The sequence below is a fragment of the Nomascus leucogenys genome, chromosome 2 (assembly GCF_006542625.1).
Source record: "Nomascus leucogenys isolate Asia chromosome 2, Asia_NLE_v1, whole genome shotgun sequence".
In the NCBI taxonomy this organism is placed as follows: Eukaryota; Metazoa; Chordata; class Mammalia; order Primates; family Hylobatidae; genus Nomascus; species Nomascus leucogenys.
In genome coordinates, this window is record NC_044382.1 from 150,188,982 (window position 1) to 150,216,310 (window position 27,329).

The 27,329-nt window shown below is 48.0% G+C and overlaps 1 protein-coding gene across 1 annotated transcript in view; it reads right to left on the reverse strand.

The window, feature by feature from the left end:
- Nucleotides 1–5,130: 5,130 nt before the first annotated feature.
- The window catches only part of MBTPS1 (membrane bound transcription factor peptidase, site 1), a 64,034-nt gene continuing 41,835 nt past the window's right edge, over nt 5,131–27,329 (reverse strand). The window contains exons 12-23 of the mRNA XM_003272484.4: nt 26,360–26,504; nt 22,939–23,127; nt 22,217–22,389; nt 20,654–20,769; nt 19,982–20,138; nt 18,483–18,607; nt 17,682–17,759; nt 15,275–15,415; nt 12,648–12,779; nt 11,277–11,403; nt 7,400–7,530; nt 5,131–6,016 (exon numbers count right to left, since the gene is read on the reverse strand). Coding sequence (XP_003272532.1) covers nt 5,820–6,016; nt 7,400–7,530; nt 11,277–11,403; nt 12,648–12,779; nt 15,275–15,415; nt 17,682–17,759; nt 18,483–18,607; nt 19,982–20,138; nt 20,654–20,769; nt 22,217–22,389; nt 22,939–23,127; nt 26,360–26,504 — 1,711 coding nt within the window. The 3' untranslated portion in view covers nt 5,131–5,819. The remainder of the gene's footprint in view (nt 6,017–7,399; nt 7,531–11,276; nt 11,404–12,647; nt 12,780–15,274; nt 15,416–17,681; nt 17,760–18,482; nt 18,608–19,981; nt 20,139–20,653; nt 20,770–22,216; nt 22,390–22,938; nt 23,128–26,359; nt 26,505–27,329) is intronic.

The following is a 27,329-nucleotide window of genomic DNA, read 5'->3' on the forward strand; positions in this document are numbered from 1 at the left end:
CCTTCTCAGATGGTGGGAGGGGCCCCAGCTGCAGCAATTACCAGGGACCAAAAATCCTCGGATGGGAGACACATGTCATAGGGATAGAGAAACTGCTTGTGGTCGGTGAAATGATGGCCTCAACGATGTCCTCATCCAAACCTCCAGGCCTTGTATGTTACCCCACATGGCAAAAGGGGCTTCACAGATGAGATCGGGGACCTTGTGGGGAGGGGACCCTGAGCTATCCAGGTGTGCTCTACATGTAATTAGGGTCCTTCTAACACGGATGCAGGAGGGGCCAGAGGTCAGAGAGGAGACAGTGGTGTGGAGACAGCAGCAGAGGCTAGATGGGTGTGCGTGGAAGACAGAGGGGGGCCACTGGATGCTGGGAAAGGCAGGGAAATGGGTTCTCACCCAAGGCTTTAGGAAGGAACCGGCCTGCCAACACCTTGATTTTATGCCAGTGAGCCTGAATTTGCACTTCCAATCTCTGGAACCATAGGAGCATAAGTATGTTTTAAGCCACTAAATTTGTGGTAGTTTGTCCAGGTAGCAACAGGACCCACATACACCAGCATCCTGAATTCCGATCCTTGGGCAGTTCTGAGAGGACAGGCTGGTGGGCTCCCCCTGGGCCCAGCAGCAGAGGCTGGATCCCTCAGGGGACACAGCCACAGGCCACAGGCCTTGTCACATCCCACGGTCCCCACCTGGCGGCTGCTTCTCCAGAGCTGTAGTCAGAAGACCTGCTCTGGGTAAAGCAGTAAACGGGTGAACTGTGGGAGGGAAAGGAAGCATCCTTTAGGCTCACTCTCCTCCTGCCACTGTGTCCAATGGAGGAAACACTGGGGGTGCAGTGGGGGGTGGTCAGCAGCCAACACAGGGCTGGGGGCAGAGGGCAGGGAGGAGGACGTGGTGCCAGGGCTGAGCCCACAGGGTCTTCATCCAGGGAGTTCTGACCCCTTGGGTCCACACTGACACTGGGGGTCGGAAGGGCAGAAGAACTTCTCCCAGGTTCTAAGCCAGGGCTCCCGAGGGCGTGTTAAGAGTTAACATGACATCAAATTCACTTTTTTTAAACTCCATTCTGGGGCTTACCATTTTAAAGTGTGCAGTCCAGTGGCTTTAAGTACTCACAATGTTGTGCCAGTATCACCACTATCTAATTCCAGAACATTTTCAGCAGCCCCAAAGGAAGATCCCTTCCCCCCAGCTCCTGGCAACCACGAATCGACTCCCTGTTTTTGTGAACTGTTTACTGTGCAGACTTCATCACACATGACGTGGCCTTTTGTGTCTGGCTTCTTTTAATCAGCATGTTCCTGGGGTTCCCCCACGTGGGAGCACGTGTGAGAACTTCGTTTCTCTTTATGGCCATGTTCAATGGCATGGAGAGACCACCTTTGTCCATGTGGCCATCACTGCTAGACGTGTGGGCTGGCCCCGTCTTCTGGCTACTGTGAATAGTGCAGGTGTGAACTTCTACACAGACGTTTTTCTTTGAACACCTTGTTTTCAGTTCTCTTGCATATAGGCTTAGGGATTGCTGGGTCACAGTTCCAGTAGTTGTTTGCTCTTGGGAGCTTTTATAAGAGATTCCTAGTCCCTTCCCAAGGAACAGATGATCTAGTCAAGCTGGGGTGAGGCCAGGGATCTGTATTTCTAGGACACTCACCTGCAATGCCTTCTTGTTACCAGCAAACGACACCATTATTCCGTGAGTTAATATCCAATTAAGGGGGTGGCGCCAGCCATTTTTTTTTAAATGAAGAATTTCAATATTTCTCTAGAAACGTCTATCTAATTTGTATATAAAAAGGGAGACAAACTTTTTGCATATCCTTGACTCTATATTTTTTGTCCTGTGAAAGCAAAATCTAAGTTAACCCTCCCGTTACTTCCAGTAGGCAGCACCCTGCGCCCGCCGTGGGAGGGAGGCAGCCTGGCGCTGAGGGCTTCAGAGCTCATGCCCAGGCCAGACCTGGGTTTTCTCCCGAGAAATGGCTCTGAGAGCCCTGGGCGGGATCATGCCCACGAACCGTTGGCCTGAGGCACAGAGACGAGGGCTCAGCAGGTCTCAGGGCCGTCCCTGTGGGCCAGGCTCACCCACCCTTTCCCGGAAGGTCTCCTTGGAGCCATCGTATGTGGGACACGTTCTGCACGGAACGGACAAGTGTGTGTGCAAAGAAAGATCTAGACTTGAGTGTCCTGTACAGGGGAGGGGGCCAAAGGGGGAGGCACGATTTACATCTCATCTCAAAGGTTCCTGCAGTCGGGGCCACTGCCTGAGTCTCCAGAGAGAGCCAGGGCGAAGGATGACATCTGGCCCCTCTCATGGTCCCTAGGCCCCCGGTGAACCCCAGGTGTATCTGTGGTTGTGGCTGGTTGGTCTTTTGTTTTTTGTTTTTTAGAGACAGAGTCTTGCTTACGTTGGTCAGGCTGGCCTCAAGTGATCCTCTTGCTTCGGCCACCCCGTGTTGGGATTACAGGCAGGGCCACTGCCAGCTGGCCTTTTCTGGCTTGTTAAAAAGATGTAGCTGTTCACTAGGACAATGAGAGCCCATGCCAGGGGCAAAAAGGAATCCTTTTGAAGGGGGGCTTGGCCCAGCCCAGGACCACGAGTGGGCCTAGGTGACAGAATGTGGCCTCAACCTCCAGGCACGTGTGTCCCTGTAATGGCTGACACCGGCACTGGCTGTCAGGCACATGGCTAAGCACATGGCCTGGGTGACACCACGTACCCAACACACAGCAGTCAGTGGAGTGAAGGCCCCTGGCTAGGGCCCACAGCAGGAGTGGCCGGGCTGAACTGGACCCAGGCAGCTTGAGTCTAGGGCCAGGGCCATGACATCCTCTCCAGGACCTCCAAGGCAGACCCCAGCATCCCACGGCTGCCACCCAGCAAAGGGGGCATCCCTCCAGGGCCTCTTCTGTTGGGTGGCACATCTGAATGCCAGACTCAGCCACCTCAGCAGACCACATGGATCCGCTTCCTCCCGGAGACCTAATCCCCTTTCGACATAAACTCTCCACCACGGCGTTCTCTCTCCAGGCTCACCCTCACCCGCTCCTTCACTCAATCCTCCCAGACTCTGTCCCAAGGCCCCCCAGCATCTGGGTATCCTCCTGATGAGTCGCTGTCCCTTTAGAGAGAGACAGACAGACATGGGACATCACACAGACACCAGCAGGAGAGAACACGGGTTAAGTACACAGGTTTTGGAACTGAGGGCAACCCGAGTTCAAATTCTGCCTTGGCTTCTAGTTGTATGACTGGGCAAGGTGATGAGCGATCCCCGGGCTTCTGTTTTACCTGTGTGATGGGTCCAGTGATGCCCACCTTACAGTGTGTGGGGAATGAAACAAAAACACATGTTATAACTAGCACAGCATGCCTGGCACACAGCTCCTCATGACACCATTCTGGCAACTGGACAGAAAGGGTCCTCGCCTCCTGGTTCGAGGCAAAACCTTTACCATAACCCTGTCCTTTATGGTCCTGAGCCCCAGACGGTGAGCAGCCTGCACCTGGAGAGACCTGTGAGACGAGAGGCTCCACAGCCCAACAGCATGCAAGACCCCCATGTGGATAAGGAGAGTGGCTCAGAGCCACAGCCACCTGCTAAGGACAGCAGGGCTCCTGAGTGCCAGATGCTTGCAGCCCTCCAGCTGCCTGTGAGGCCCTACACCCTTGGGATAGGAAGGAATGCCTCACGGGACCTCAGCAACATATTTGGATTCTCGAAGCAATGTGGGCAGAGTGCAGTGAGAGCCGCAAGGTGAGCACGTGACCTGCCGGGGACGAAAAGAATCGCAAGGGACAGTCGGCCCGGCGGCTCCTTCCCTGAGTGGGCCGGCATGTTTTTTGCCCGTGACCTCAGCAGCACCCTTATCAGTCCCCGCACAGCCTCTGCCCTCCTTCCCAGTCACCCTCACCTTTGCTGTGCGGGCTGTTGCTCGGCCAGTCAGCATACAACACCCTGTTCAGGTGGGGATCAACGGTTAACAGGCTACCTGGGATCAGGCAATGCTTTCTCAGATATGACCCCTGATACACAAGCAACCAAAGAAAAAAAACAGCAAAAATGGACTTCAAGATGAAAACCTTTTCTATTTCAAAGGATGGCATCAAGAGAGTGAAAGGACAGCCCAAAGAACAACAGACAATATCTGCAAGTTCCATCACTGATAAGGAACTCGCCTAAGAACTCCTACAATTCAATAAAAAGACAACCCAATTAAAATGTGGACAAAGGCTCTGAACAGACATTTCTCCAAAGAAGACAGACAAATGGGCAACAGACACATGAAGAGACACTCAACGTCGTTAGTCTTCAGGGAGGTGCAAGTGAAAGCTGCAGTGAGATAGTGCTGCACACCCACCAGGATGGCTAGCATTTATAAGACGGGGAACTGCAGGTACTGACGAGGATGTGGAGAAAGGGGGGCTCTCGCACGCTGCTGGCAGGAATGCAAGATGGTGCAGTGGCTTTAGAAAAAAAGTCTGGCAACTCCTCAAAAACTTAAACACAAAGTGGTATTTCACACCTAGGTACACTCCCAACAGAAAAAAAAAAAAAAAAAAAAAACTATGTTCGCACAAACCCCATACACAAATACTCAGAGCAGCGCTGTTCACAATGGCCAAAAAGTGGGAACACCACAAATGTCCACCAGCTGAGGAAGACAGAAACACAACCGCTCTAGCCACACCACAGGACACTGCTCAGCCACAAGCAGGAGTGAGTCTTGATACCTGCTACAGCGCTGGTCAATGAATCCTGAAAACACGACACGAAGTGAAAAGAGCTAGACGCCAAGGACCCCGTACTGTGCGATCCCACTGAAAGGACATGTCCAGAACAGGCCGATCCACAGAGCGGCCCGGCCGCTGGCAGCCTGGGGGCAGGTGATGAACACGGGTGACTGCTGGGGGGAGAGGGGTTTTTCTCTGGGGTGATGGAAGTGTTCCAGAACCTGCACAGCCTTGTGAATACACCAAAAACCACTGAGCTCTACACTATAAAGTGGAGAATGTTATCTGAATTATGTCTCAGTAAACACAAATTAGCAGGTTGATTCAGAACCCATTCCAGACCGTCATCAAAGAGAAATGGGACAAGTGAAAAGAGTCCGTTACACAGTATCTTTAAGCTTCAGATGGGTAATACATATTTATTGAAAATTTTCTTCACCGACAATGGTGAAATCAAGACCTCAAATTACAAAACATGGTGACAGGTGATACTTACAAAAATAAAGCGAAGGTCTATGTTTCACAGATTTGTGCATGTTTCCTTCAAATCTCAGTCTGTACTGTCATTAAAAAGATCACGGAATCTATGTTGTTCCTCATGATGAAATAGTAAAAAAAACTGCATTCCACTGACAAAAAAAATAGCTTTGCTTCCAAATAGCACAAGTCTTTAAAGTGACTTTTCCCAACAATAAATATAGAAAATAGCCTTTAACAAGCTTATTTTAGCTTGGTCAGGGTTGTATCATTTGTTTGGAAAGTACATCCTTCCCCTGCAGTCAGAAGACCCCAGACAGCCTTTCCACGTTCCCCCGAGTCTTTGGTGCGCACAGCTGCCCGGTGGGAAGTCTCACTGGCGGCAGAGCCACTAAGTCCCTCCTGACGGGACCCACAGGATTCTTCTCGATGTACCAGGAGCCTCTGCCCATCACAGGAGGGCAGGCCCATGCAGAACAGACTCTAACAAACCTACAGCTGGAAACTGGATCCCTTTTAAACCAGCCGCCACCATGGCTCGGCTCACCCACCAGCGCCATCCGTGAAGGCTCTCTCCGGCCCTCACGGTCAGCCAGGCTGCCGGTCACACCGAAGGGGTCTTTGGCGGGTGAACCTGCTGCATGAGTTGTGGGCGCTTCACCCTGGGCTTCCTCCGCTTCGGCCTGCTCTTGGCCTTGTTGATTTGTACCACAAAGAAGGCCAGGACCACCATGGCTCCCAGGAAAGCGAAGACAGGAATGGTCTGGCCCACCTCCTGGTTGTAGCGGCCAGGCATGATCCCTGCAAGGGCACAGCCAGTGAACGGGCAGGAACGCCACAGAGCTACCATGACAGGCTTTTTCTATGACAGCTGGATTCATCAGAAGCTAAATGCGAGCTAATTTTGCTAGCTAGGCTTGCAGGGCATACATCATTTTTAAGCCTTAGCTAAAGTAACCCAGGCCATTAATAAAGAATGGATGAGAGCAAAGAGCAGCCACATTCCCAGTCCGCGAAGCCACTTCCTGTGGGGGTGGAGGGCTCGGTGGGATCTCTGCTGCCCTTCCTCCCTGGGCTCCCCACAGACGGATGATCAGGCCCAGCTATGCTTCTGTCACAACCTACCGAAGGGAGGCCCAGAGGCGCTCTGTGTTTCTCTAAACACAAGGGAAGATGGGCACGTCTCTATCCAGGGGAAAAGGAGGGGCCTATGGTTCCAGCTGAGTGGGAGGAGGAGAAAGGGGGCGTAGTGGAAGAAGCACCCCTGGCTGTGCCCCACCTTTGGGGAAAGCCCTCCATAGAGGGGACGTGTGGCTGAAAACCAGGACAGGCCATCAGAGGACCCCTGGTTCCAAATGTCAATACGATTGGACAATGCCAAGGGCTCTGGAATTTACCCTCAGCGCACCCCGTGACCTATGCGCAAGGCCCTCAGGACCCTGGCACCACCACGCGGTGTCCAGGGCTGGATTGCATGGACAGGAGTGCCCCTTCCTGATCCCACTTCTGGACAATTCCTAGAACCCAGAGAAACTCCCCTGGTAGCTGTAAACTCTTTGGAAGAGTACAGGGGACTCTAGAGCAAAAGAACTGCCCGGGCTCGGCTAGAAAGACCTGGTATCAACTCCCTTGGATAGCAGAGAAGAACCCGCCCCAGGCAGTCTATGTAGCCAGTCAGGATCCTTGGAGAGACAGACAGGATGAGACCACCTAACGGACACACCCCACCTCAGTCACGTCCCTCCCAGGGGGGCAGGGCAGAAAACTGAAGGGGCCTTCTGGGCTGAGGGCGGGGACCCAGGGTGGCTGCTGCCATTGGCTGGGACCCAAACCAGCAGACAGTCGATCTGTGAGGGACATAATAGGTGGCTGGCAGAACTTCCCTAAAGAGCATGCAAGTTACTTTGAACATGTTTAAGTAGATCACCCGGCCGTTGTAAAATAAATTCAAGTGTGAAAATCTAGGTAGCATTTTCTAAGGGAAACAACAATCTCTTAATCTCTCAGGCCTGCTCTCGGTCGTGCTGGTTTGTGCCACAAAAGAAGCCAAGAGCCAAGGCCACTATGGCTCCCAGGAAGGCAGAGACACGGACAGTCTGGCCTGCCTCCTGGGGGAGGGAGGGAGACTCCTTTGAACAAAATACAGGATGACTGAGCACAATCACAAAGCACCCAAGAACGCACCTCCAGGAATGTCCCAGGCGCCGCTCTCTCCAGGGGACAAGGGCCTCACTTGAGGGCGATTCGATCGAAAGTTGGGTAACACCACTTTGTCCAGGTCGATGGAGAGTAGCTTCTGATGTTTCCAAAGGTTACTTCAGGAAAACGGATTAAAACAAACAAAAAAAATAAGCCATTGTACTAGTCTAGGAAGCTCAACTGAAACCCAACAAAGTGATCTATAGGGAGATGTGAAAGCTATTTGCGTCCACGGCCACCTAAATGCCACTGACAGCAACTGTGGTGGCCGTTTCCACGTCCCGAGAGAGAAAGATCAAAATCAAGTCCCTGTTTATGAGATTCTTTTTTTTTTTTGAGACGTGGTCTTGCTCTGTCGCCCAGGCTGGGGTGCAGTGGCACGATCTCGGCTCACTATAAGCTCCGCCTCCCGGGTTCACGCCATTCTCCTGCCTCAGCCTCCTGAGTAGCTGGGACTACAGGCGCCCGCCACCATGCCCAGCTAATTTTTTGTATTTTTAGTAGAGACGGGGTTTCACCGTGGTCTTGATCTCCTGACCTCGTGATCCACCCGCCTCAGCCTCCCAAAGTGCTGGGATAACACGCGTCAGCCACCGCGCCCGGCCTGTTCATGAGATTCTACTGAGTTTACAATATGACCAGCAGGAGCCTGTTTTTGCATAAAGCTGGAAACATAACCAAGCGCCTCGGGAGGACACTCCAAGCGAGGCCCTGGAAGGAGCCTGTGGGCGGGAGGAGCTGAGCCTGCTGAGTGGACACGAGCCTGGGGCTATCGAGGTCCGCTCCCTAAGGCCTGGAGAGTCGGAGGCAATGGTGACTCCACAACCACGGCATATTATGGAGTGGGCAAACTGGTGCTGGGAACCAGACAGCATCTTTGTCTCTGAAGAAACCACTGTCTCCAGGGAGAATACGAAACATACAAGGAACCAACAATGGGGGAGAGTCTGAGCAGCAAAACGTGGGGTCCCCATCTGCCTTGCCTGCAGGCGGGGGATGATCAAATGAACGTGTGCGTTTTCTGTACTCTGCGGTGCACAGTATCATTATTAACTCTGGGATCTGAAAAACTTTTCAGGCCAGTGCAATTTAGACCCAAAGAACAGAGAGAGGCTGATATGCTGGCAACAGCAGCACAGAGCTTGGGAAGACACCGGAGCTAGAGCGAAGAGCGCGATGGGAAAAACACTACTCTGGCTTAAGTGAGGGGGAAGAATACAGTAAGTTTGCAAATTAAAAATTCTCTATTTTTCGGTTACTCATTTGGAAACTGTCGGCCTGTCTCTTTCACTTTGGGCAAGTGAAAGCAAAGACGTCCAGTCCTATCAGCAATTAGGCAGAAAGTCAAGGCCAAGCTGGCAGGCAAGGGCTGGTCTGAGTAGAGGCTTCTCAGGCAGGCAAGACAGAGACTCCCACTCGGTACTCCCAGCTCGGCAACTGCCTGAATGCCAATGAGCACTCATTATAACCCGTCCTATTTTACAGGATTTAATTTTACACTTCAGGTTTAATCAGTCTGAAAATTAAACTGACAGTGTTAAGTTACGGAATCAATGATATTTAGGCTTTATGACTTTGTAGCTGAATATATATGGGCTATATTTCCATTCTTTTTTTTTTTTTTGAGACGGAGTCTCGCTCTGTCGCCCAGGCTGGAGTGCAGTGGCGCAATCTCGGCTCACTGCAAGCTCCGCCTCCCGGGTTCACGCCATTCTCCTGCCTCAGCCTCTCCGCGTAGCTGGGACTACAGGCGCCCGCCACCACACCCGGCTAATTTTTTTGTATTTTTAGTAGAGACGGGGTTTCACCGTGGTCTTGATCTCCTGACCTCGGGATCCGCCCGCCTCGGCGTCTGAAAGTGCGGGGATTACAAGCGTGAGCCACCACGCCCGGCCGCTGTATTTCCATTCTAACGGTGACATCCTGTTCCAGAATCTAATTCTTTGGCGATGGCACTTCCTAGTGGAGCAGTCATGGTTTAACAGTCCACACCCATTAGCATGTGACTGCTTTACAGCATACTGACGGAAGGACTGAGGAGCCACCGGAGCAGGGGTTCCTCTCAGGGAGGACGCTGACACTTCCATAGCTGCCCTAGGTATGGGCACCTGATGCCAACAGAGAAGCCCAAAGCACCTCTCCACTTCACAGATGGAAACCTGCCCCTGGCACTGGGCTGACAGCATCTGGAGCTATCTCCTGGTCTCAAATCTCTTTTAGAGACTCAGAATATGCGTCGATCTAGGTCTCTGGGGACCGAGAATAATTTTCAACAAGATGTGAAAAGCAAGATAAATGTAAAACCCAGCAGCGTACTGAGAAGAAGGAATTACTGAGTGATTGTGAAAATCAAATTCCAGGAGCTGTCCATTATCAACGTGCTGGATGGGCCGGTTCAGTATGTGATGGATTATTTGATGTGAACAGGTAGATAGCCAAGGATAGAAAGGATATTGTTATCTGCTTCAAGTCCTGAAAACAACACTGTGGAGAATAATTGGGTTTCTGGAACTTCAGCTAACACTGTTCACTGAGTATGAATTGCTGACCATGGCTGGAATATAAACTCTGGTTTGAATGCTAGGCTAAGAGGAGGTTATAAATAAATAAGATGCAAAAATGGAAGCTTATCAGAAATTTTTAAATGATGAGATGTGAACTGGAATGGAAAGTACCCAGTAATTAAGGTTCACGAAGAAAGCTACTGATGAGACAATGTGATGATTCTACCATTTTCCTGTGTTCTATTAAGCATATTCGAAATGAAGACATATGGTCAGTGCGTGGTGTGTTTAGCACTTTCGGTTTATGATGAGGAGTAAAGGCGGAAGGCAGCCTCGCCACCTTCACATGGGCACTCTCCTCTTCACCTTATAGGACGGAGGGTGGCCTCTGTCCCTGGCCCCATACCATCACTGGAGGAAAAGAAGGCAGGCAGGGGGCCTGTCTAGAGGGTAGCCTCCTGCCTGAGGGGCCGGGAAGAGGGGCTGGGTACCAGGCGGCCAGGGGGGCTCAGAGGGCAAGACTCCTGCTTGATGGGGTGGGAGGTGTGCCTGCCCGGCCAGGGGCACAGCTCTGACAACTGTCCCTGGCTTCATCCCCTTTCTCAGGAGAAGCTCCCCCTTTCTTCTTATATTGTCCTGTTTAGGCCAGGGACGTCACAGAAAAAGTAAGGGGGTGGGATCTGGAGAAAAAGGGGACCAGCCACACCGAGCTGGTCCTAGCCACAGAGGGAAACAGCAGGGCCACCTCAAACACTGGGTACGGAAAGGAAACGATGCAAATGAAGAAGCCGAGTTAGACAGTGAGCTGGAGAAGGGATCCAGGCGGCACTGCACACAGGAGTGCAGTGACAGCAGCAGAGGTCACAGCCTGTCATCGGAGGCGGGTGCTTTCACCCCCAGTCACAGTCAGCACAGGACGTAATGACACAGAAGCATGCTCTTCTTGGACAGGCTGCAACCGCGGCCCCCGGGGATGACAGAAGAAGGGAACTATCTGTATCTTATCATCAATGTCTCAAACAGGGAACACACTGCAGCCGGCAGCTCTCAACTCCCCAACCACAGGACTCAGAGCTCCAGATCACATGAAATCACTCTGTTGGATCACAGCTTTTTAGAAAAGAATTAACCCAATGTAACAAAGTGCTAATTATCCAAAGCACTTTTTATGCAGGATACCACCAAAGAGCCTGTTTCCAAACGCCAATACGAGGTTCACCAAATAACTGTCGCAAATGACAAGCTTGAAGATCTGACAATTCCATAGTGATGTCAGTAAAATTCCATTCTCTCCTATAAGAAAAGCAATGACTCACAAGCCCCGTGGAAAGAGTGGAAGGGCACAGGCGGACACTAACCTGGGCGCCGTCTCGTTTAAAGGCTGTGGTTTGGCCCAAGACAAATGTGGACAGGCTGGCAGAGGCCGAGGTTTTGGGTCTCCCAAATGGGCCTCCAGAACCTTGGAGTACCGATGAAGATGGTTTCCTGTGGTTAGCAGCAATATCAACAAAAAAGAAAATCATCTCTATTATTAAAATGCAAAGGAAAAAAGAGGGCTTTATTATGAGTTTGTCTGCTTTCCCACAACAGAGCACAGAGCCCCTGTGCTCTATTAAGCTATCCTCCATGAGCTGCAGGAGCCACGCCTGAGTGGTTCCTCCCGGACAATGTGTGTTTCCATTACTGAAGGAGGGTGAGAACATCAGAACCGTTCCCTTGAAGATGGGCAGATGTGTGCACGGCACTGGCTGGTCAACCGTTGCTGACCACCACTGACACACGCAAGGCTACACCTGCGGAATATTAGCTACAGACTGGTTTCATGGAAAAAATAGTTCTCTTCTAAAATATTTAATTCTCTGGCCAAATAAAAAACCACTCTGCATTTTCAAAATTCTTTCTATTTCTTAGATCTGCACCATTGAACACTGTAGCTGCCAACCACATGTAGCTATTGAGCAACTGAAATAAGGTATCATGTGTTTAAATTCTAATATTCTTCATGTCTTGGGCTCAGGTATGTTATTAAAATAGTTTCATCTGTGTTTCTTTTTACTTTTTAAACGCAGCTCCTGGAAAATTTTAAATGACGCCTGTGGCCCCCATGAGCCTTCCAGGGGCAGCGCTGTAAGGACCAGCACAGCAGGGACTTACAGGCACTGATACCCACCCCACTAAGTGCCAAGCAGCTGGGGGCCCCACGGCACTAGCACAGGCCCCAGACGGGAGTTGAGGCTCCACGACCACGTACTGCCCGGGGGATCTCAGGCAGTTAACTAATTTCTCTCAGCTCTCATTTCCTCATCTGGAAACTGGGAATAATAATATCTCTTTTCACAGGATTACTGAGAGGTGAGCATCCCAGCCTGCTGCCTGGGACCTGGCAAGTGCTCTAGAATGTTGGTGATTCTTCCTGAAGAGCTGTAGGAGCCACTGTTCTCACCTGTGAGAGCAGGACAGTAAACACACCTGGAGGGGCGTGAGGGTTGGGGTGCGCGTGGGAAAGCAGCTGCACACTGGGTCCTCGATCATGGCCCTCTGGGGACTAAGGATGGCCTCTCGGCAGGTTAGATCCGCTGAGTGCTGGTCTACCCGCAGCCATTACGAAAACTGCTCAGCGGCGCACACAAACTGGCCCCACTTGCTGGCAGGCACAGCCACTGGCTGAAGTAGCATCATGTTCAGCTGGATGCAATTCCCTCCCCAAGGCATCCTGCCCATCCACTCACCTTCCATCCTCTCTGGAGTGACTGAGCCTGCTCCACTGGGAGGGCGCTGGCGGTTCCCAGAGTGACTGAGGCTAGGAGGTGTCACCCCATACGATGTGTACTGGAGGAGGGCATCCAGAAGCCAAAAGCAGTCTGCAAAGTCAACAAGCCTGTTTAGGAATTCCTTTTTTTTTTTTTTTTTTTCCAGACAGAGTCACGCTCTTGTCACCCAGTGCAGTGGCACAATCATAGCTCACTGCAGCCTTGAGCTCCTGAGCTCAAGTGATCCTCCTGCCTCAGCCTCCCAAGTAGCTGAGACTGCAGGCACATGACACCATGCCTGGCTAATTTTTTCTTTTTTGCAGAAATGGGTCTGGCTGGTCTCAAACTCCTAGGCTCAAGTGATCTTCTTGCCTCAGCCTCCCAAAGTGCTGGGATTATAGGTATGAGCCACCACACGTGGCCCGGAATTTAGCTTTTAAAAACAAACCTCTAAAGGAATTTTTTTTTAAGTTAGTCCCCAGAAGACGGGGAAATGGGAGTTCAGAAGTCACGAGTTTAGGTCAAAGTAAATCCAACACGTTCCAGATTCCCCTATTCTCATAAGACATGCATTCTCAGTGGCCCAGCCCAGCCAGATCAGCACACATAGCCATGACCTGACCAGGGCTCCACTCCCAGTGCCCCAGGGCTCCAGGTGGTCAGCACGACTGTCCACCAGGCTGCACCAACCACCTGAGTGCAACACTCAGCTCCTCATGGACGGGGGCAGAATGGAGCTCATTCAGAGACAGTGAGACCATGTGACACCCACTGAAAAAAGAAGGGCCTGAGAGCGGGGGCTCAGGGGCAACAGGGAGAGAAGAACGGAGGGCCATGGCTCCTGCTGCGTCCCAGAGGCTCTCCTGGGGAGAAGGAACTGTACTGACACCCCAGGGGGTGGAGGCAAGGCCCAACACCCATGGAGCATCTGTTCACTTCAGCTGGGCTTCGAGTCGGCAGGGCCCTGACCACTGGAAGTGTGACAGCACAGAAAGGGCAATTTGTTTTCAGGGACACCTCAGAGTCAAGGCACTGGGCTAGCAACAGCTCCCGTTCCCAAAGGATCCTTTCTGAGGGCGAAGGCACAACCCGGTATTGAAACCTGGAGCTTCTGTTTCCATCTCGTTTCTCCTGTGTCTGCCCCTTCAAGTCCCATCACCATCAACCTGGACTAGACAAGATCCATGTGAGAAAAATGCCATTAAGTACTTTCCTGTCATTAAAGGGCACTTCTGGTCAAGTGCTTAATGCCCCTGAAAGATTAAAAAAGCTGCCATTTTAAATTGAAGGCCTAGGACCATCCTCTCAGGCATTTACAATTTAATAAAGACTCTTACCAGGAGATCTCAGGTCTTAAAATCTCTGTGGAAATAAAACATTAATCTCCTTTAACTGTGACTTTAACCCTCACTTTTAATTTTTTTTTTATTTTATTATTATTATTTTTAAACAGTGTCTTGCTCTGTCACCCAGGCTGGAGTGCAGTGACACGATCTTGGCTCACTGCAACCTCCGCCTCCCGGGTTCAAGCAACTCTCCCACCTCAGCCTCCCAAGTAGCTGGGATTACAGGTGCACGCCACCACCCCTGGCTAATTTTTGTATTTTTAGTAGAGACGCGGTTTCACTGTGTTGGCCAGGCTGGTCACGAACTCCTGACCTCGTGATCCACTCACCTCGGCCTACAAAGTGCTGGGATCACAGGTGTGAGCCACCGTGCCCGGCCCATTTTTGATTTTTAAAAAGACCCATCCCAGTCTAGGGATTTACATAAATGCCAGGAATGTAGTCAACTTCAGCCTGAAACAGAGGGGCACACACACACCTCTCAGTGCACGCTGTCAGGGCCTCGTTCTTGTCACTCACCACCCGCCCTCTGCCTCGAGTTCCCCAGTGGTCATAGTGCATGAGAAGGTTGCCTTTCAGGCCTGGTGTTGTTATCATCTTACCAGGTAAAACATGGAGCACTTTCACCACTTTTTCCCCTTTACAAAATGAAAAAAATAGTCTGTGCCCAACCTCAAGCCCCCAAATCCAAAGGATGCATCGAGAGACTGACAAAGAGGCGGAGGGAAGAGGACTGGTGTGCCCATTTGCCTCCCCTTCATGCCTCAAGATAACAAATGCTCTTCACTGATAAAGGCTCAGAAATGCCCGAATTCTCGGTCTGGAAGGACAGCCAAGAGCCAGCCCTCCAGGAAAAGAGTGGGTCAGACCAGAGAAGGGCGCCCCCACGTGGCAGTGCCCACAAAGTACAGGCAGCATGGGGTAGGAAGCCTGGGAGGGGCAGGCCCCAAGGAAGTCAGGGAAGGGGCTCTCCACCAGAACGCGGGGGTCCCGCCTCCACTGGCCTCAGGAAGGTGAAGATGGAGAAGAGGCATCATTGCCCGAACAAGTAGCTTTGTTTTGCTTATTAAATGTGTGCAGACTCAGACACCTATCAAAATAATCCAAGCAATCAAACCGACTGCAACGTCTCCAGCTGACCCTGGCTCAAGTGAACAGATGTCAGCTGATCTGCCAGCATCTCACGGGCGCCTTTCCAGAAACAAAGGGAAGAAAGGATCTGAGTGCTGAAGTCACTAAGCCCATTTGCGTTTTTCCTACCCTTCTGTCGGTGACTGTCGTCCAAGCAATTGGAGTCCCCATACAGTACAATCCGGCCTCCACCCTCAGCTGGAATCTGATAAAGTCCCAAAATGGGGACGTTTTCAACAACTGCTGTTTCCTGCTTTAAAACCTCCAACCCTGAAACAACACAACAAAAACAACAGCCATGAGAGTTTCCACTGAGCAGTGAGTTATTTCCTGAGACTTCATCCACGTGACAAATAAACCACATTTACAAAATCTAATATTCAATTAAAACACTGCAAATTTTTAGAATAGAAAAGCCTTAAGAATAAGCCTGTTAGAATGGAAATGTCTTAAGTGCCATTAATTTGTTTTAGCAAAATTCACTTTGTGTGTATTTCCGTATCTATCCACTTTCATTTTTACTTGCCATGGCAGTACCTAATATTTACAATTGCAAAGGTGCTGCCTCTTTCTCTCTTAAAAAAAAACCCTAAATTTTGTCCCCTCTTATTATCCTGAAAGGCCTATGTTTTCAGACACCTACACAAAGGGCAGCCAGCAGCTCTTGCTAAACACACAGGTTTCTCTATGAATACAGTCATATATACTACTACCCAGGTTTCATGTTTTATTATGAAAAGCTAGGACAAATGTAACTAATTTTTAAAAGTATGTCCACATATTTTAAATTTAGGTTTAAGACATCAGTTACATTAATTTCACAAAGACACATGTTCCAACAGCACAGCCTCCTATCTTTGCCCAGATGACATAATTTAAAATTTGTAACAAATCAAGAAGTCAAAAATGTATAAATGCCACAGGCAGCATCATCAGTGGCACCACCAGATAATCTAGGAGTCTCTGCCCCTAATTCAATTGCTTTCCTCTGCACTAGAACATGATGTACGTCTTCATCAGAACCTAGTATTGTCTGTGTTGATAATATCTGAAATGTCTGTAGCTCTATAAACGTGACATTCCCTGCTCTCTGTGCAGGAATCCTACTAGGAGCTGAGTAAAAGACAAAATACGCTTTTCTTTGGAAGAGGGAAGCAGTCACGAAAAACTGGAACACACTCACCACCATTTGCCTTGTGGTATTTGATGGGAGTTTTTATTTCTGCCACCAGGGTCTTTTCTGATCAGGCATAACCCAAATTCCTATTTTCAAATTCTTATTTTGTACCCAAAAGATTATTCAACTTAAAGTCTTTATGGGAATAAAATGCCCCTTTAAAAAATTTCACTTTCACACTGTAGTAGAACGCCAAAAGAAAGCACGTATCCTTAAATCTACTTCTGATTCTCCCCACCCACCAACCAAAAACAAGGATCTCCCAGAGGGTACAAGCCAATGAGACCACCGCTGTGATCCATTGTTTATAGCTAGGACCTGAAGTGATACTGTCTATGAGAAATGCTTTTAGAAAGAATCACTAACCCATGGCCAAGTAACTGTAAAAACAATCAGTATGTGCCTAAAGGTGAAATATAACCCTATTAAACACAGATCCAGTTACTGATCAACCTTGCTTTTGATAAAAGAAAAAAATTCCTTCCAGGTAATATAAAAATAAATTCTATATTCCAGTTGCAAGTAGATAAGGAGAGAAATCCTCTTTTTTCATCGTTTTCAACTAACAAAACTATCCTTAACTTCCACGTACAGAAGATGGCAACTTTACAAGGGAGGGGGCCTCTCATTCTGAAATACACAGTATCAATTTGCATGACAAAAATGAATCTTGAACATTTTCATTTTTCTAAAACCTTGGTAATCTGGCAATCACAGAAGCAGAACAATTTATAAAGGGTAACAAAAAAATTCATCAAGTAACCTTGAAGGTAGTTTTTTTTTTTTTTTTTTTTTTTTGAGATGGTCTCCCTCTGTCGCCCAGGCTGGAGTGCAGTGGCATGATCTTGGATCACTGCAACCTCTGCCTCCAAGGTTCAAGCGATTCTCCTGCCTCAGCCTCCTGAGTAGCTGCGAATACAGGTGCGTGCCATCACGCCTGGCTAAATTTTTATATTTTTGGTAAAGACGGGGTTTCACTGTGTTAGCCAGGATGGTCTCGATCTCCTGACCTCGTGATCTGCCTGTCTCAGCCTCCCAAAGTGGTGGGTACCATTCAAGTAATATTGCAATAAATTTTAAAAGAAGCCAAAACGTCAAATGGGCATGGGATTTCTTACTGGGGTGATAAAATTGTTCTGGAAGTAGACAATGGTGATGGTTCCACAATTTTGAAAATACACTAAAAACCACCGAATTGTACACTTTAAAAGGGCAACTGTTACGGTATGTAAATTATATGCAATAAAGCTTTTATTAAAGAGAGACAGAGATGAGAGAGAGAGAGAGAGAGAGAGAGAAGCGGGGGAAAACGGAGAGAGAGAAAGAAGCAGCAGAAGGCCCATGAATGGCATCCTTTACCTTGGTCCTTGAAAGTCTGTGTTATCACGACGCCATCTTCTGGAAACTTCGCGATGCTGCACCCTGACGCATAATACACTAGGAAAGAGTGTTCAAAGTCAAGGGAACGCAGGAATGCCGAACGCTTTAATAAATAATAGCTACTCGTTTATCCAAAATACATTCTTCAGATGCTATGTATTTTTTTAAATTGTTTTTAATCTTGAGGGAGGAGCTGCTATTGCCTTGTCACACATAAAGTACAAGTAATCTCCTCAAAATTCCAGTAAAAAACACTACTAACATCAGGTTTCTGAATACATTTTGTAATTCAAAGAAAAATACTATTAACATTAGGTTTCTGCACAGATGTTATAATTCACAGCAGTTAAAGGCTCAAAACAAGCTGTCCAGACCTGCAGAATGGGTAGTAAGAATGCTTAAGACGTTGTTCTCAAAACCAACTACCAAAACCTTATCTGTGGGGAAACTTCCTACACGAGAAACACAAAGTTATTTCATGAATAGCACTTTGTAAATAATTAAGAAGCTGTGAGGTAGTTCCTATTTGGGACTATTACATAAAGACTCTAACAGGGGGCACTAAAATTAGGAACGGCTACATATTTTCATTTAAAAAAAAATCTGGACAAAACTAGAGCCTCACAAATGCACTTTTGAAAATACTGATGAGTTCTTTCCACAGACTCCAGCTAACTGAGGGATCATCATTCTCTTTCTCAAGAAATCTAGATAGACTTCAGAGGTGTAGAGCTTCTGCTCTCACGCCTAAGACCATGCCCTCGGGAAACAGAGCCTTACTGTCATGGTTGGCCAGGGTGAACTCCCCTTCATACAGGCCATCGCTGAACCCCATGTTCCACACGGACAGCAGCTCATTCAGAGCTGGTATGTTAGCTCCTCCGGTATCCGGCATCCACCACTGCCTGGGGAGGTAGTAACAGACACACAGGGAACAGGGAATGAAGACACTCCGTACACAGTTATTTAGTCTCTGTGACAAAACTCAATTTCTCCTGCCACAATCCACTCCTTCCACACTAAGGCTTCAACTGAAACCAACTGTATGGGTTTGGGTAAAACTGCAAATTTAAGTGCTTCGGCTGATGTGCAGAATTAATTAAAGCAAAATTTATTTTATGAAATCAAAATCAGTACTTTACCAAAATGGACCAGACCTAGCAAGGCTCAGTGAAGGAAAAGGAGATGAGAAAGAAGCACAGAAACGTTCAGTCACAGACTGTAAAGAAACCCATTCGAAACATAAAGGTGATTATGTTTATAATACATTGGGAGTCCTTGATCCCAATTAAGGGGAGGACACTATTCCCTTTGAGTAAATTAATTACTACAAAGATAAGTAAATTAATTACTACAAAGATAAGTAAATTAATTATTGTAAATATACAATATCTAAATATACAATAATTTACTCGAAATATTCTTTAAGCAACAGTTCCTTTGGTGCATTTAAATTTATATATACTCAGTAACAGAGTGCGAGTGAAAAAGAATTAAACAGAAGTTTAAAGCTGAAGTATCTCATATCTAAGATTAACAAGGAAAGACAATGAAACCTCTATATTATTAACAGTACTCACAGTCAATAAACATCTTACTTTATGAGCAATTTTCTTTTTTTTATTTTTTATTTTTTTTGAGATGGAGTCTCGCTCTGTCGCCCAGGCTGGGGTGCAGTGGCACACTCTCGGCTCACTGCAAGCTCCGCCTCCCAGGTTCATGCCATTCTCCTGCCTCAGCCCCTCCGAGTAGCTGGGACTACAGGCGCCCGCCACCACGCCCAGCTAATTTTTTGTATTTTTAGTAGAGGCGGGGTTTCACCGTGGTCTCGATCTCCTGACCTCGTGATCCGCCCGCCTCGGCCTCCCAAAGTGCTGGGATTACAAGCGTGAGCCACCGCGCCCGGCCGAGCAATTTTCAAGAACCTCTCTACTGTATAAAGGACTATTTTCTTTTTTGTGTTTTATTTTTTCTCTTTGAGATAGGGTCTCTCTGACACCCAGGCTGGAGTACAGTGGTTTGATCTCAGCTCACTGCAGCCTTGGCCTCCCAGGTTCAACTGATCTGCCCAACTCAGCCGTCCAAAGTGCTGGGATTATAGGCGTCAGCCACCGCGCTCAGTCGAAAGGGCTTTTTTTCAAATCAAGCTCTCTGAACGTGTCTGTGCTAACTGGAAAGACCACCAACAGGTCAAATCATCACTTAAGTATTTGCTGGGTAGAATTCAATTCCCCAAAAGTCACATTTTTTATCCAAATACCAATGCATGTCAACAGTACCTTGTGTTTTCATCATAAAACTTCACTTTTCTCATAACTGAAGTGTTGTACCAGTCACTGAAGATGACGAGCGAGAGGCCGTTGTCCACGTCCCTCCGGAGCTTGGCGATCTCTTCGGGGAAGTACTCCTCCTCACTGTCCACCATCAGCAAAGTGCCTGATGAACAAAGAACCAAGGCTGCGAACTGTCACCTCTGAATGACAGGACACCACCACTGCAGAAACAGTGTCACCAGATACATGCCTCAGGTTACTGACACCTAAGAGTCTGGTTTGTGCCACCCTGTACCACTTTAAAAGGGACTAAAAAGTAGAGGACCAGGGCCCAGCAATACACAGCGACTATCTGTGATCTCATTTCACTTGTGTGCTCAGGATAAAGATCTTCATTCACTTGAGAAGGGGCAAAATATACGGCAGAGCTGCTTTCAACTTGAAGAAAAAAGCGTATGAATGTCCCTGTCTCCAATCAGTCTGTCTTGTATTTCAGCTGAGTGTCACACCCACGACCACCTGTTTCAGAACCTCGCCCCAGGCTCACCCAGCTGTGGGGCCCACGGTGCATACTCCCTTGGTAGCTATCACTGAAAACTGGGATTCACTTCTCAAACATTTAACAAACATCCAAAGTGGGCGGAAAGACCATCTGGCTAGCACAGCATCGCCACTTACCATACTGACTGGCATCAAAACATGTGAAGGGGGCCCCAAGGACCTCTACAAAGTAGCCCATGCTTCTCAGATGCTGGTACATATCCCTGAAATTGGTGTGGATGTGATCACCATTCCTGAAAAACAATAGGCCACGTCATTAAAATGATCAATCTTTACTGGCAATAAAGGCAAATCTGGCCACAGGGCCACCTCTGCAGGAGCACCATGCCATGGCCCACAGAGAAGGCTTGGATGGCTGGCCACTGGCACAGGCATCAGCTTAGGAGACCTGTGTGCTCTGGACACACGGAAACGGCTGAGAAGAAGAAACCATGTGCCTAGCAGGTGCATGAAAGAGACAAAATGACCAGAAGAAATGGCCAAAGACATGTTTAAAGGGTACTGGACCATCACTATAGCAGTGGTGTTCATGTAAATTGCTGGCAACCATCTGTGTCTGACAGAAGAGCTTAGCAAACGGCCGCAGGAGTGCAGGGATGCTGGAACAAGATACGCAGGGCCACGGTGCTAAGACAGCGGCACAGCTAACTGATATCACTGCCACTGGTCAACTTTCCATCCCCGTCCCTCCCAAATGTGCTCACTTTCCTATGGGACACTGTATACACCCTCTAGGGTCACCTCATTTTCACCTCCCAGCCCCGCAGCACCCTACTCCTCAGCAGCACGGACTCCAGGTGCTCTTCTGCAGGCCCACAGGCTCTCCTTGGTCTATGAACTTCCCACCACTTCCTGTCTACCCGTCTCTGGTCTTAGCCCCTCCAATCTGGCTGCCAGGGACATCTTATTTTAAAAGGCAAGTCTGACTCTGTAACTATCCTGGTCACATCTTTCAATGCTTCCCCTTCCCCTACTTTCAGCATGGCGTTCAAACTTAGTCCAAACGTGAAAGCAGAAATGAGCTTGGCTAATGGACCAAGAGAAAGTCAGCCCAGCTGCCCTGCAGGGAATAGGCACAGGGAGAGGGGGTATGGGGAATGGGGGAGAAGCAGTGCCAGATTCTGAAGGGCTGCATGGGTCACACCAGGGGGCTTGGCCAGGTGAGGAAGTTAGAATAGGCAGTCAGTGGAGAGCTTGAGGCAAACTGTGTTAGAATTTATGTTTTAAGAAGATTACCAAGGTTGCCACAAGAGGAGTGGAACTTAGGGCAACAACAGCAACAGCAGCGGCACTCGGGAGCTACTTATGCCGTCCAGGCAAGAGATGACAACGGCATGGACTAGGATGGGAGAGGGGAGAAGGCCAGACATGGAAGGACCCAGGATGTAGTTTGAGGGTAAGACTGATGGCTTTGCTGACCGGCTCAATGGGAGAAGGAAGGAAAAGAGAACAGTTAAAGAGAACTTCAAGCTTTTTACTGCACAATCATACATTTGAAAGTTTCAAAAGAGAAGTCAGGCTGCCCCAAGTGCATGGTAAAAGCCCGAACATCTCAGCGTCACCACAGTCCAGGCTCCACGAGAAGCTGAGCAACATCTCCTTTCCAAGAGCTGCAGGAAGAGTGGTGCCTCCTCCCACACGGAGGCTGGAAAGGTGAAGTGCATCCTGTGAGGTGCTTACCAGTCTAAAGGGTCATTCTTCATCCTTAAATTATCCCTGGGGAAATAGCCAGGTGGATAGCGGAGGTTGTGGTACTGATCCCAGAGAACTCTCTTGCTTCGCGGGGGAGTAGGAATTATCTTCACCTTAATGGGGAGCTTTACTGTTGAAGTCTGTTCTGCACCATTTTTTGACTAAAAAAAAAAAAAAGAAACTTGAAATGCCCTCATTGCCCAGAAAGAAACTTTCAGGTTTAAAAACATCATTTCTATTTATCAATTTAACCTAAATAATTTGAACACAAGAATTTCCAATAACAAACGTGTGACGAAAGATTCATGTATCACAACTAAGTCCATTCAAACACTTAAAGAGTTTAAGAGTTAAAATGTAAGGCATATTCTATTAATAAAAACTACTACGGCCTCCTAGAATTAACACTGCATTTCCTTTTAGAGAATGTATATTTTTGGTGCACTCCTTTTGAGCTTGAAATTTGGTAGACAACAGTCTTCTCTGCTGTTGTGTGGCCACAGAACAGCAAGCGCTAGCACTCACTGACTGAGCCACTTCTTCAAACTCCAGCTGCTCCGGAGGCCCTGGAAGCATCAATTGTGGCCATCAAGGCTAAGCCTATCTGTCACCTGTACTTCCACTGGAGACCCCAGGCATTTGGCCTGTCCCTCCCTGAAAGGTGATGTCAAACAGCTAAGAAAACAAGCCACTTTCCCACATATCCTTACCTCTGTCTCTGCTGGGGAAGCCACAGTGATCATGACATGGCCCTGAGCAATGCCTTCCCAGGAAGCCGCTTTCTTGGTCACAGAAATGGAGATGGCCAGGTAGCCCGACCAAGGCCATAAGACTGAGGAGTAGGAGAAGGCGACTTCAATGTTGTCTCCGTTCTGTGGCAAATAGGGCTGCCAGTCAGGCTGCAGGAAAAAGAAATCAGACAAAGGCTAAAGGGAAAAGCTCCAAGAGAAAACACGTGGAAACCAGAAAAACTCAATTCTTACCAAAACTGGTTCTGAGAAATATTTCATTAAATAGGGAAAAATAAAATTTATACACAGATACTAAGTAACTACAACCAAAGCAGCCTATGTACTGTCTCGAACATACCACTAGAAAAGTCTAGAACCGCTACTTCTGACAGCCTCCAATTTTATGGAGACATTTTTTTTTCTATTGTAAAACAGGGGAACTTTTGACAAAAGTTCCTTAATGAAGAACTTTATCTGACTGAGAGAACTTACATAGATGAAAACTCTCAGATTTAAGGTTATTTCCCAATTAGTTGTATGCTTTAAAAAATCCCATTAATTGAAAGTAGTAACATGACAGGGACACCAGCTGTCCCGAGTCACATTCTGAAGCTGGGAACAGGTGGCTGGAGGGAGGGCTGGCTCAGCTGCGAGATGACCACCCTTCTACCCTCCAGGTGGGAGAAAAGCAGAAAGGGAAGCATGAGCAAAGGCCATCTGGAAGAGACATCACTGAGAGCTTGCAACTAACCAGTATTTCAGACGAATCTAATTACTCATTTCCCTCACAATCCACACAGCCAGAGCTTACTTCCCAAGTAGGCCAGTGTGTTAAGAAAAAAGCATGAAAAAGAAAAATATCTGTAGGATACGGTGTCCCAAATAAAGAGGAAGAAAAGAGATTTTTAGAAAATGCTCTTAGAGCCACTGGTTCGCAAGTGAAAAACTTTCGCCCATCTCTCGTAACACATATCAAATTAACATAGATGAAACAATTAAATATTTAACAATCATATACATAAAACTTAGTAGAAAAATAAGATGGAAATTTTATTATATCTCTGGAAGGATGTTTCTCATCTGCAAAACAATAAAAGTCATAAAACATAAAAATTCAACTACATGAAATGTAAAACTTTTACAGTGGAAAAAAATCCCCACCACAGTAAGTAATATTAAAGGGAAAGGAGAACCACCTGGAGGAACAGTTTGCTGAAAACACAGCAACGGTGAATTTCTCTATGACAGGACTATCTTGTTAGGATTGATAGAGAAAATCCCAATTCCAGGAGAAAAATGGGCCAACAAAATGAATGTGTAACTCATACAAGAGGAAATACAATTCGTAAACACAACCAAAGATATCCACCCCACAAAGAAGTGAAGTGCACATTCCACAAGGCACCCGTTTTACCCCCCTCTAAGCTGAAAGCTGAAAGATGTACCACCTAAAACAGCCAAACGCCCAGCAACAGATGAACGGAGAAACGCCATGTGGCCGACCCGCCCAGTGGAGCACTACTCCAACGTAGGAAGCAGCGCGGCACTGACAGCGCTACGGCATGGACAAACCGTGAAAACCTGAGGCTGAGGGAAGGAAGCCGGGCACAAAATGACAGATGCTATAGGATTCCATTGATGTGAGAAGTCCAGAACAGGCAAGCCTACAGAGACAGAAAGCAGGCTGTTTGCCAAAGGCTGGTGGAAGGAAGAAGGAGTGGCTGATAATACGTATAAGGTTTCTTTTAGGGAATGTTCCTGAAGGAGATGTTGGCACAACCTTGTGAATATACTAAAACTCACCAAACTGTGCGACCTAAAAGGGTGAATTTCATGATACGTGGATTTTATCTCAATTTTTTAAAACACTAATGGAATAAAAACACTTTAAAAGGCAGATCAGGTCAGGCGCGGTGGCTCACACCTGTAATTCCAGCACTTTGGGAGGGCAAGGCGGGAGGAGCACGAGGTCGGGAGATCGAGACCATCCTGGCTAACACGGTGAAACCCCGTCTCTACTAAAAATACAAAAAATTAGCCAGGGGTGGTGGCAGGCGCCTGTAGTCCCAGCTACTCGGGAGGCTGAGGCAGGAGAATGGCGTGAACCCGGGAGACAGAGCTTGCAGTGAGCCGAGATCGTGCCACTGCACTCCAGCCTGAGAGAGAGCAAGACTCCGTCTCAAAAAAAAAAAAAAAAAAAAAAAAAAAGGCAAATCACCCAGTGAAGATCTGGTGGAGCCATGTTCTCCTGAACCCCACTGGCAGCAGTCTAAGCTGACATAACTCTACTGGACAGAATTTGGTAGGACGTGCCAAGAGCCATCCTTGACTGTTCACACCCTTTGATTCAGGGAGCAAATCCAGGGAGTTTATGTTAAGGAAATAATTCAAAATAAAAGAAAACCATACATGCAAAAATATTCAGTGAAATGTTGATAATTGAAAACTACCGAACAGTTCAAAGGAAAATAGTAAACAAATTATAATGTACTATTTCTATATAAACAACCATTAAGAAGTATACTGGTGCCATGCATATGTCCTGTAATCCCAGGACTCTGGGAGGCTGAGGTAGGTGGATCACCTGAGGTCAGGAATTCGAGACCGGCCTGGCCAAAATGGTGAAACCCTGTCTCTACTAAAAATGCAAAAAATTAGCCAGACGTGGTGGCAGGCACCTGTAATCCCAGATACCTGGGAGGCTGAGTCAGTAGAATCGCTTGAACCCAGGAGGCAGAGGTTGCAGAGAGCCGAGATTGTGCCATTGCCCTCCAGCCTGGGCAACAAGAGTGAAACTCTGTCTCAAAAAAAAAAAAAAGAATGAAATACTACAACTGGGCCTTTAATTATAGCTGCAAAATTGTATAGATGAAAAATCAAATGTAATTAGCTGACTCAGGAGCCAAACTCAAGATGCCAAAGCAAAAAAGTAAAATTGGTTTCATTAATTTATACCCTGACTTATTCTGTAACAGACTCAGGATATAACAAATCACTACTTCCAATAGTCCTGGTAGCCTAGACAGGGCTATTTCCTTTTTTTTTTTTTTTTCCCCAGCCAGGGTCTTGCTCTGTCATCCAGGCTGGAGTACAATGGCATGATCTTGGCTCACTGCAGCCTCAACCTCCTAGACTCAAGTGATCCTCCCACATCAGCCTCCTGTGTATCTGGGACCACAGGCACGCACCACCATCCCTGGCTAATTTCTTTATTATTTGTAGAGACAGGTCTCACTTTGTTGCTCAGGCTGGTCTTAAAGTCCTGGGCTCAAGTGATCCTCTCTCCTCGGCCTGGAACTTTTCCTTTTTTTAACCTCAGCAGAAATAACTACGGCCTAAAGGTCTGGGCTGTGTCTAAGTTCACCATCAAGTCAGAGACCAAGTCAGAGAGAAGTTTCACCTTATCTACAATTCTTCCTGTGACTCCCATGCCGTTGAGGATGGTGACATTAACAACTGTCGGCATTCCTCCATAGTAGATGGGCTGGGAGCAGTAGGGCCACATGTAGGGACACTCAGTCAGATCTATGTAGCTGGGGCTCAAACTGAAATAAAGAATACAGTGTTAGAGTAGATCATATGAGAAAACTACAATAAAGCAACACAACTGTACAAGACAGAGTTAACAAAGCAGACCTAGCTTCAGAAGGGCTTGCTTACAGGGCTGCCCTAGGCTGGCATCTGGGAACTTGGCTCTGGAATGCTCCCGCACACATAACGCCTCTGTGCCAGCCTGCTGTCTATACAGACAGTGTGATGTGCAGGGACACCTCTGCTTTTCCAAGTCTGGAGCTTTGGGAGTTGTCACTGACAGAGAATGAGTACGTGACCAGCCCTAATGGAAACTTGGACTTGAGTCTCTAGAGCGCTTCCCTGGGCACAAACACGTACACATGTCAATGCAGCTTGCTGCTGGGAAAGGGGCCAGCTCTGTGAGACCCCGCCTGGCAGGAGAGGGGAGAGCTTAGGAAGCCGCGCCTGGATTTCTCCAGACTCTCTCCGTGTGAGGCATCTTTTTCCCTTACAGAGCCACTATGCATCTTTGCTGTGCCACTATAATGAATCTTAGCTGGGCGTATGACCACAAGCTGAGTCCCATGAGCCCTAAAGCACCAAGCCTGGGAGAGGTGCTGGGGACCCTGACATACAGGTGTCAGAAGTGCTGACACAAGTGCTCTGGCAATTATGTTGGTTTCATGGTTTCCCCTTATCTGAACTGAGTTTGTGTGGCGTTCACATCACTCCTAGTGCAGCAGGAGTGTCAGCTACACCCGAACAGGTGAAAAGACAGGCAACAGACAAATGTTTCAGACAAGACGCAACCCACGACGGCCTCCCTGAGAGCACCAGGCATACGTGGATCCAGCTTC